This window comes from Musca vetustissima, unplaced genomic scaffold (genome assembly GCF_032173495.1).
Source record: "Musca vetustissima isolate MV318-11 ecotype Yass unplaced genomic scaffold, APGP_CSIRO_Mvet_v1 utg14208, whole genome shotgun sequence".
NCBI lineage: Eukaryota > Metazoa > Arthropoda > Insecta > Diptera > Muscidae > Musca > Musca vetustissima.
The window spans coordinates 39,338-50,283 of NW_026882685.1; the positions used below are offsets into that span (position 1 = coordinate 39,338).

The 10,946-nt window shown below is 40.0% G+C and overlaps 1 protein-coding gene across 1 annotated transcript; it reads left to right on the plus strand.

Annotated features, from left to right (window-relative positions):
- The first annotated feature begins 1,907 nt into the window (after positions 1 to 1,907).
- On the plus strand, positions 1,908 to 3,152 carry LOC133329284 (uncharacterized). Its single transcript, XM_061537773.1, has 4 exons — positions 1,908 to 1,999; positions 2,068 to 2,676; positions 2,740 to 2,981; positions 3,076 to 3,152. Exons 1-4 carry the CDS (start codon positions 1,908 to 1,910, stop codon positions 3,150 to 3,152), a joined length of 1,020 nt encoding a protein of 339 aa, XP_061393757.1.
- Positions 3,153 to 10,946: the final 7,794 nt, after the last annotated feature.

Consider the following 10,946-nt stretch of genomic DNA (forward strand, 5'->3'; position numbering starts at 1 on the left):
AGACACATGGTTCCTTTTGAGAATATGCATAGAATCACTTTTTAAGTCGATCCGTCCGTCTGTCTGTCTGTCTGTCCATGTTAAATTGTAAACAAAGTACAGGTCGCATTTATGATCCGAATTGGATGAAATTTGGCACAGGCCACTTATTTGGCCCAAGGACGAACCCTATTGGGAAAAAATCGGTTCAGATTTAGATATAGCTCCCATATATACTTTCGACCGATTTCATGTAAATGGTGTACCAAAAACCCTATATATCGTTCGATTTGCACGAAATTTGGCATAGCGTACTGAATTGAGTCTAAAATTATGTGTGTAAAATTTCTTGAAAATCGGTTCCGATCTAAATATAGCTCCCATATATATGTTCGTCCGACTTCATGTAAATGGTGTACCAAAGTCCCTATATATCTTCCGATCTGTACGAAATTTGGCATAGCGTACTGAATTTAATCTAGAATGATGTGTGCAAAATTTCTTGAAAATTGGTTCAGATTTAGATAAAGCTCCCATATATATGTTCGACCGATTTAATGTAAATGATTCACCAAAGTCGCTATATATCTTTCGATTTCCACGAAATTTGGCATATCGTACTCACTTGAGTTTAGTATGATGTGTGTAAAGTTTCTTGAAAATCGGTTCCGATTTTGATATAGCTCCCATATATATTTTCGTCCGATTTCATGTAAATTGTTCACCAAAGTCTCTATATATCTTCCGATCTGCACGAAATTTGGCATAGGGTACTGAATTGAATCTAGAATGATGTGTGTGAAATTTCTTTAAAATCGGTTCCGATTTATACACGTCCGATTTCGTGTAAATTGTGTACCAAAGTCCCTACATATTTTCAGATTTTCATGAAATTTGGCATAGCGTACTGATTTGAGTCTAGTAAATTTTCGTGAAATTACTGAAATGAGTCTAGAATGATGTGTGTATTTTTTTCTGAAAATTGTCCGATTTTAAGACCCAAAGTTAGGACGATTGCCACACAATTTTGCACAAAGTACTTAAGAAAGTATAGTTTTATAGTCAAATAGATATAGCTCCCATATAGTTTCGTCCGATATTAAGTGGGACACAAGGACCCAATATATGTCCATTAGAAACAAAACGTGCATAAATTAGTCTTAGTCTATAGCTTCCATATCTATTTTCATCCTATTTTAAGTGTATGGTGCACCAAACTCTTCATGTTTTTCGGAATAGAATGACGTAATTGCGTATTACTTGGGCTCTAAATATTCAACGGGTGTGCGATTGATATTTGCTTTAAATCGGTTTAAAGAATTTGGTCCCATTGTAACAAACGAATCACATGTTTATGGATTTATCTAAGTCGGTTCACATTTAGATAAAGGTCATATATTTTAGTTCATCCAATTTCACGTTAATGACCTTTTTAATATACCCATAGTGGTGAAGGGTATCATATAGTCGGCCCCGTCCGACTTTACTACTTTCCTTACTGGTTTTTATAGATGGCTTTAGGCGTGAATTTTTAAATAATATTTTTTATAGGAGGCTATATGAGTGGATATTTTAAATAATATTTTTATGGAGGGATATAGGCATGAATTTTTTTATAGAGGTTTATAGGCTCAGATTTTATTAAATAATATTACTTATTTAAATACTATTTTTTATATAGGGCTATAGATCGATTTCTTCTCAATGGTAGATTGAAATTCGTACTGGTTTTTACATTGCATCGCATTTTGAAATGTATTTCTAATTTTCATTTATAGTAGAAATTGTGAATGTAAATAAAAAATATAAGCGGTTTGTGGTTTGATTTAAAAAAATATAGATAGAAATAAAAAATAACTAGGTGGAACAAATAAATTACAATAAGAATATTGATTTACTATTAACACAACCACTAGCAGCTCAACAACATGTCGGTCCTATTTCAGAGTAAACTTATTGAAAATCTTAGCTTTGGCCATCTGCTGCAGATAGGTGGCAAGGCGGAAAATGATGAATCATGGTAAATACCCAAAAACCAAAAATAATTAAAAATCCTTTATTGAACCAAAGTATTTCCCCTCCTTTCAGGTTCAGCATTTCCTTGGCTATGGGAAAATCCACAGAAACGGAAATCGTCGATATTCCTTTTCACATCCTTGTTGATGTTGCGAAGAAAACAATTGAATTCAATCAACGTTTGGATGGCCAATGGCTAGATGTGGACTGCGAGGAGGAATATGATACGCAGATATTTCGCCAACATTTTCATGTGACCATCGCTGTGGATGAACGGAAATTCTATGTCGGAATCAATGGTCAATCACTGAACTTTATTCGTTGCATGAATATGTCAACGATGAAATTAAGCAATCTGACAATCGAGGGTAATTTAATCACATTAAACCAAGTAGATCATCGTAAATATTTTACGGCGACATGGCCACCGGTTCAGATATGTGAAAAGAATAAGTTACAATTCAGTCATGATATACCATGCCGTATACAGCCCGGTAATATTATGGTGGTAACCATGAAATTATTGGGCCGAATGGATGGTTGGTTTAAAATGGATTTCCGCCATGCAGAAAATATTAAACGCATCGAGGTTCACATAAGTGTACGATTTAATTTGAAGAAAATTATACGAAATTCAAAATTGCCAGCGAACAATCATAAAAAGAATCCCGATATGGTGGAGTAAGGGAACATTTTATCGACTGATTATTCAGGTTATTGATCGGTGATTCTTTTCTTTTTCAGATGGGGTGATGAAGAAATTGATAGTAGTTTCCCCTTTGACGATGTGACAAAACCATTCCGCTTGGCATTGGCGTTCACCCCGAAATCTGTAAAAATGGCCAAAGATGGTGTCTATCTTTTTAAGTATGGCTATCGCACCCCACAAGTTCTGCCCTGGCTAACGGGTTTAAAAATTAAAGGTCAACATGGTATGAATGTCCGTGTACTGGGCATCGATCATTTATTATCGGATAATCCAAAATGTAAGGGATTTGAACAATATTCTGATTATTGAAACAAAAATAAAATAAAAAACCAAATAGAGATGTATTTTTTTTCATTGTTGTGGTTGATTAGTTGTGGTCTTGAGTGTCATAACCGCGTGTCTCAATACAAATGCGGTAAATCCCCGTCTGTTAAATATATCCGTATAAAAATCCCCGACCGCCGGTCATAAAAAATATTGTTTTTCCTATAGGCCGCCTATAGCTATGGGTTGCTGAAAAAATATTCATTAAACAAATCAAGTCATTGACTTAGGTCTTGAAAACATACTCAAGCCTAATGCTATAGCTTTCGGAAAACACCTAATGGGTCTCTGAAAAAAATACTCTTTAAAAAATCCACAACTATTTCGACAACTGCTTTGCAGAGGTCGTCTCTTTAATACGTCCTGGTTACCTTTGCTTAGAGTACCGTTTCCGTTCTTGTTGATCGCGTAATTGACCTCTCTATTTTGGGATTCCCATATTTTACAAAAGATTCCGAGGCAGCACTCGTCTTGTTGAAATTCCTCGTTGAATTTTTGGCCCAGCCTCTTTAGACCTAGAACTGACGCGGCTTGCTCTTCGTATCAGGTGATAGAAAGCTCCCTTTAGTTTTTCGCAAGTTTAGCTTTTCTTTGCTCTTCCGCAGACCTAATTATCTTCCGAGGAAATAAAAGGAACGCCAGGGTTATCCTTGGGAGGATCCCTCGTTTTAAACCCCGATTTTAATATTTTTCTTGACTAAGTTTAGACGCAGCGTATATGATAGCCATGAAAACACGCAATGCCAGAGAGAATTATCGGGAGGAAAGGAGAGAGAAGAAAAAAGAACAAGAGAAAATCGAGATGTACAGGAGTCAGAACAAAGTTCGGACATTTTACTAAGGAGTAAAATACCAAACCGAAGGCAGGCACATCCCCCTGTAGAGATGAAGCAGGAAACCTGGCGACAGCTACAGACAGCGTGTTGAAGATCTGGAAGGAGCATTTTGCAAAGCTTCTGATAATAATGGCCGTGAAGAAGATACCCCAGAACCAATAAGAGATGACGATATAGATTGTATTGGCTATATATGTATAGGGTAGCCAATATGAGAGTAGCAATTATTCGGCTGAAGAATAATAAAGCAGCTGGTGCCGTTGGGTTACCAGCTGAACGTTTCAAGACCGGTGGTCAGGCGCTGATCAGAATCATGCACCAACTAATTAGTACAATGTAGCTAGAAGAATGCATACCCAATGATTGTAACCTCATCATCCTGTGTCCCGATCACAAAAAAGGAGACAAGCCGATATGTGCCAACTATAAAGGAATAAGTCTCCTTCCCATCGCATAAAAAATGCTATCCAGCGTGCTGTGTTAATGACGGAAGCCAATGGTTAATGATATTAGTGGATCGTATAAATGCGGCTTCAGTCCTGGCAAATCCAGTATAGACCGGGTTTTCACACTGCAAAGCCGATTTCGACAGCCACATCCGCTCAGAGTTGTTTAAAGCCATGTCTGCGTTCTTACTTACATACTTAGCTGGCTTGTTAAAGAACGGTTGTTCCATAAGCCGAGCTTAAAAAAGATTTCCAAGCGCGTCGGTCTTGTGCGGAAGTCCACCAATTTGGAAGACCACGTTCCAAGATGTTGTTTACTACTTGGTCTTTCCATCTAATTCGTGGCCTTCCCCTTCTACGGGAACCATCAGTAGGCTCATATTTATATGTCTTTTGAGCTGGAGCATTTTCATTCATCCGCACAACATGGCCTAGCCACCGTAGTCGCTGCAGCTCAATACGACTGACTATGTCGATGTCCTTGTATAAATTGTAAAGCTCGTGGTTCATTCGACGCCGATATTCACCGTCGACGCAGATCGGCTCTTAGATCTTGCGGAGAATTTTTCTCTCAAACACCCCAAGAGCTGCCTCATCTGCCATGCCTCTGATCCATATAATAGCACGGGTAGTATAAGCATCTTGTAAAGTGTGAGTTTGGTCTGGCGGAAGGTGGCCTTTTTTCTAAACTGCTTACTTAGACCATAGTAGCATCTGTTGGCCATCACAATCCTTCTCCGAATTTCAAAACTGATGTCATTCGTTTTATTTATGGCGGTACCAAGGTATATAAAGTCTTTAACTACCTCGAAGCTGTAGTTCTCAAGTTCCACAGTTGGTCCGAGTCTACTGGACGTCTTGGTATGTGTCGATGTGTTTTTCGTGAGTCTTTTTCAGGATTTGGCGCAGAGTGAAAATCTGGTCAATGGTGGATTTGCCAGGTCTGAAGCCACATTGGTATGGTCCGATGATGTCATTGACCATTGGCTTCAATCGTTCACACAGCACACTGGATAGCACTTTATATGCGAAGGAGACTTATTCCTCTATAGTTGGCACATATCGTCTTGCCTCCTTTTTGTGCACGGGACACAGGATGCTGAGGTTCCAATCATTGGGCATGCATTCATCTAGCCAAATTGTGCTAATCAGCTGGTGGATGCTCCTGACCAGCATCTGGCCAACATTCTTGAATAGTTCGGCTGCTGCTGCTTTGTTGTTCTTGAGCCGATTAATTGCTTTTATGACTTCATCTTGGCTAGGTGGTATACACTCTATACCATCATCTCTTATTGGTTCTGGGGTATCTTCTTCATCGCCACTATTTGATACTAGAAGCTTTTCGAAATGCTCCTTCCAGATCCTCAACACGCTCTCTGTATCTGTCACCAGGTTTCCTTCTTCATCTCTACAGGAGGATGTGCCTCCACCAAAACCTTCGGTTTGGTGTTTTACTCGTTGGTAAAATTTCCGGACTTCATGACTCCTGTACATCTCGATTTGCTCACGTTCACGTTTTTCTTGTTCTTTCTTCTTTTTTCTGAAAACACGTTTCTCCTCTCTATTTTTCTCCCGAAAATTCTCCATCACATTACGTGTTGCTACTGTCTGCAGGGTTGCCCTATACGCTGCGTTTTTCACATCAGTAGCATTACGACACTCCTGATCGTACCATTTGTTTCTTGGTGGTGGTTTTTGGTACCCAATTGTTCTTTTTGCTGCAGTTTGTAGGGAGTGGCAATTCTTTGCCATTGTGCTTCTATACTATTATCGGGACAAGAAGTGCTTTCTTCAAGCAGATGGGTAAGTTGAGCAGAGTAAGCCTCGGCTACCTGTTATGTTTGAAGCTTTTCGACGTCGAGTTTCCGTGTTGTATTAGATCGCACCATTAAGACGGGTGCGTACCTTGGCTGCCACAAGGTAATGGTCCGAATCGATATTCGCTCCTCGGATCGATCGGACGTCTAAAACACTTAATGAATGAATTCCGTCTATCACAACATGATCAATTTGATTTCTCGTTACTTGATCAGGAGAGATCCAGATGGCCTTGTGTATATCGAGATGCTTGAATCTGGTGCTGCTAACTACCATGTTTTTTGCTGCCGCGAAGTCAATCAGCCTCATGCCGTTGTCGGATGTTTCTTCATGTAGGCTGAATTTTCCGACGGTAGGGCCAAAGATATTCTCCCTTCCGATTTTTGGATTAAAATCTCCTAGCAGAATTTTAATGTCATGGCCAGGGCAACGGTCATATGCTGTTTCTAGGTGCTCGTAAAATATGTCTTTGGTCTGTTCATCTTTATCTTCGGTCCGAGCATGGGCGCAAATTAGACTGATGTAAAAGAACTTCGCTTTTATACGAATTATAGAAATTTGCTCATCTACTGGAGTGAATCTGGAGACAAGGTCGTTTATTCTCCTTTTAACCATAAATCCGCAGCCAAATTCATGTCTCGTTTCATGGCAGCTATAATACAGGGCGTAATCGTCTGATTTACTTACGCCTGTCCCTTTCCATCGCATTTCTTGTAAGGCAATAATATCGGCTTTGTACTTCTTGAGTATATCCGCCAAAGCGAACACTGCGCCTGTTCTGTACAACGTGCTCACATTCCAAGTGCAGATTCGCAGATCGTGGTCCTTTATTCGTTTACGGGGGTCGTCAACATTAGGGGGGTTTGGTTTTCTTTTTCTTAGCTTTTTCATAGTAGATTGGGTTTTCCGAGAGTGGGCAACTAACCCAACGCCTCAACCCATTTTTATACCCTTCACCACACTGTGGTACAGGGTATTATGTCTTTGTGCATATGTTTGTAACAGGCAAAAGGAAACGAGATAGACACATGGTTCCTTTTGAGAATATGCATAGAATCACTTTCTGAGTCGATTTACGCATGTCCGTCTGTCCGTCCGTCCGTCCGTCCGTCTGTCCGTCTGTCCGTCTGTCCGTCCATGTATTTTTGTGAACAAAGTACAGGTCGCATTTATGATCCGATTTGGATGAAACTTGGCATAGGTCACTTATTTGGCCCAAGGACGAACCCTATTGAAATTGGGAAAAATCGGTTCAGATTTAGATATAGCTCCCATATATATTTTCGTCCGATTTAATGTAAACGGTCCCTATATATCTTTCGATTTGCACGAAATTTAGTACAGCCTAATCATTTAGGTCTAGAATGATGCCTGCCAAATTTCGTGAAAATCGGTTCAGATTTAGATATAGCTCCCATATATAGTTTCGTCCGATTTCATGTAAATGGTGCCCCAAAGTCCCTATATATGCTTCGATTTGCACAAAATATGGCATAACGTACTGAATTAAGCCTAGAGTGATGTCTGCCAAGTTTCAAGAAAATCGGTCCAGATTTAGATATAGCTCCCATATATAGTTTCGTCCGATTTCATGTAAATGGTGCCCCAAAGTCCCTATATATGCTTCGATTTGCACAAAATATGGCATAACGTACTGAATTAAGCCTAGAGTGATGTCTGCCAAGTTTCAAGAAAATCGGTCCAGATTTAGATATAGCTCCCATATATAGTTTCGTCCGATTTCATGTAAATGGTGCCCCAAAGTCCCTATATATCTTTCGATTTGCACGAAATTTGGCATAACGTACTGAATTGAGCCTAGAATGATGCCTGCCAAGTTTCGTGAAAATCGGTCCAGATTTAGATATAGCTCCCATATATAGTTTCGTCCGATTTCATGTAAATGGTGCACCTAAGTCCCTATATATCTTTCGATTTGCACGAAATTTGGCAAAACGTACTGAATTAAGCCTAGAGTGATGTCTGCCAAGTTTCAAGAAAATCGGTCCAGATTTAGATATAGCTCCCATATATAGTTTCGTCCGATTTCATGTAAATGGTGCCCCAAAGTCCCTATATATCCTTCGATTTGCACGAAATTTGGCATAACGTACTGAATTGAGCCTAGAGTGATGTCTGCCTTATAGATTGATTTAAAGTAATTTACGCACCAAGGAACCAATAGGAACAAAACGTTCTAAAATTAGTATAAGTGTGTAAGTAGTATAAGTGTGAGAAGTGTGTTTGAAATCGCTTAATATTTGGATAAAGCTTCCATATATATTTTCGCCCGATTTCAAGTAAATTGGGCATCAAACTCCTCATGTTAGTCAGATTGACATCAAATTTTGCACAACGTACAAAACTGAGCATAGAACTACGTAGTTGCATTTTCTAAAAGTACAGGCATAGCCAAACGGATGACCTATTTATATTTGTTTGAAGTCGATTTACATACTTTATGGACAGATCTAGGTAGATTCACATTTAGATAAATATAACATATTATATTTCATCCAATTTCATGTTAATAGTCCTGTTTAATATACCCATAGTGGTGAAGGGTATCATATAGTCGGCCCCGTCCGACTTTACTACTTTCCTTACTGGTTTATAGTTCTTATGAGTGAACTCGCGGCACATATTAGCTCACTATTTCATCGGGTGATGAGAATAGCTCCCCAGATAGCACCGCGGGGAGGTCAGTGTCCACAATTGAGATGAAAGAGGGACCAAGATAAGCCTGGACTTCGCCATGTTAAAGCCAATCAGAGCCATTGCTTGGTATCTATCATCTGCGTTCGGCATTCCTGAAAAATGAATACGGCTATCAGGATAACTTTAACTGGAACAAGGTCTCCATTTCAAGTCGGAAAGGACCTCTCGGAGCCCTTCAATACCGAACGAGGGTTCAGACAAGGTGACAATGTGTCGTGTGACGTTTTTAACATCCTGCTGGAAAAGGTCATACGAGATGCAAATGTGAACAAAAAAAGCACTCTGTACACCAAACAAATGTGTTACTCGCATACGCCGATGACATCGATTTAATTTGAACAAATTGAAAAGGAGTCTGCCAAAGTGGAACTGGCAGTAAATGGCGAGAAGACCAAGCTGATGGTATTAACGCGCATGACGTCCAGTAGACTCGGATCAAGTGTGGAACTTTAAAACTACAGCTTCGAGGTAATGAGCCATTTTATATACCTCGGTACCGCCATAAACAAAATCCGGAGAAGAATAGTGTTGGCCAACATGACGCTACTATGGTCTAAATAAGCAACTCAAAAGCAAGGTCACCTCTCGCCAGAATCTCTACAAAACGCTGATACTTGTACAAGCAGATAAGGCAGCTCTTGGAGTGTTAGAGAGAAAAATTCTTCACAAGATGTATAGATCGATCTGCGAATATCGCCGTCGAATAAACAATGAGCTATACCATTTATTCTAGGACATCGACATAGTCAGACGTATCGAGCTGCTGCGACTACGTTGGCATATAAAAGTGAGCCAACTGAAGGCCACGAATTCGATTTAAAGATTAAATGGAAGACAACATCTTGGAACATGGTATTTTAAATTGGATGAGCTGCGCACAAGACCGACGCGTCTGGAAATCTTTATTAAGCTCGGCTTTTGGATCAAATATTCTGTCCAGCTAAGAAGAAGTTTAGACTTTGGGCCTTAGATAGCTTCCTGCTTTAGTCAAGAGCTTGGTCACATACAAGTGGACTTCATTTACTTTGATCGCGTCCCTGATCTCCTCCCTATGTAGCTTCTAGGCTATCTTTACTTATAATGGCGGCCGTTATCAGTGTTTGCTGTCATATTCCTCTTTCGTACAGGGTTACCCATATTCGACGGACCCATCTGGCAACGCCATAACTTTTGACAGAGATGTCACATCGCTTAATGACATACCGAGTCAGTCCAGGCAGATTTTTACCATGAACCAATACACGCCACGCGAGCGCTCTGAAATAGTTAAAATTTACATTCAACAGAAAAAGTCAATTGTGAAAACTCGACGTGTTTTTAAACATTAAAAAATGTGAGAAGAATATCCCTGCCGTACGAGCCAGTGTTGAGAGGTCCCCAAGAACATCCCAAAAACGCCGTTCTCAGCAGTTGGGCATGGCTCGGTCCACTTTACAACAGATTATTCACATTGATTTGCATTTGTTCCCCTACAAAATTCAATTGACGCAAAGAATGTTGCCTGCGGACAAGCCTCGTCGATTGGAATGGGCCCAAAGAGTCATCGAAATGGCCGAAGATGACGAGCAATTTTGGAACAAAATTACCATGTCCGATGAAGCCCATTACATATTGAATGGGACCTAAATAAGCCAAATTGCCGTTTTTACTCCACTGAAAATCCTCAGGAGATTCAAGAAGTGCCTCTTCATGACGAAAAAGTCACAGTTTGGTGCGGCGTTAGTGCGAAAGCGGTCATTGGGCCGGTTTTCTTCCAAAATGAAAATGGTCATGCTGTTACCATCAATCAGGAGCGTTATCGCGACATGATGACCAATTTTGTGATGCCAATTATTCGTCGAAAGCGTATGAGGCTGTTCTGGTTTCAACAAGACGTCGCTCCACCACACACAAGTCGCATAACAATCGATTTTCTGAAGAATTTGTTTCCGGGCCGTTTGATGTCGAAAAGTGGTGATTTGGACTGGCCACCGCGTTCGCCCGATTTGACGCCGCCTGAATTCTTCTTGTGGGGATATTTGAAGGCAAAGGTTTACGTTAACAAGCCAAGGACCGTAGAAGACCTCAAGGACACATTCGTGAAGAAATACCCGCTATTCC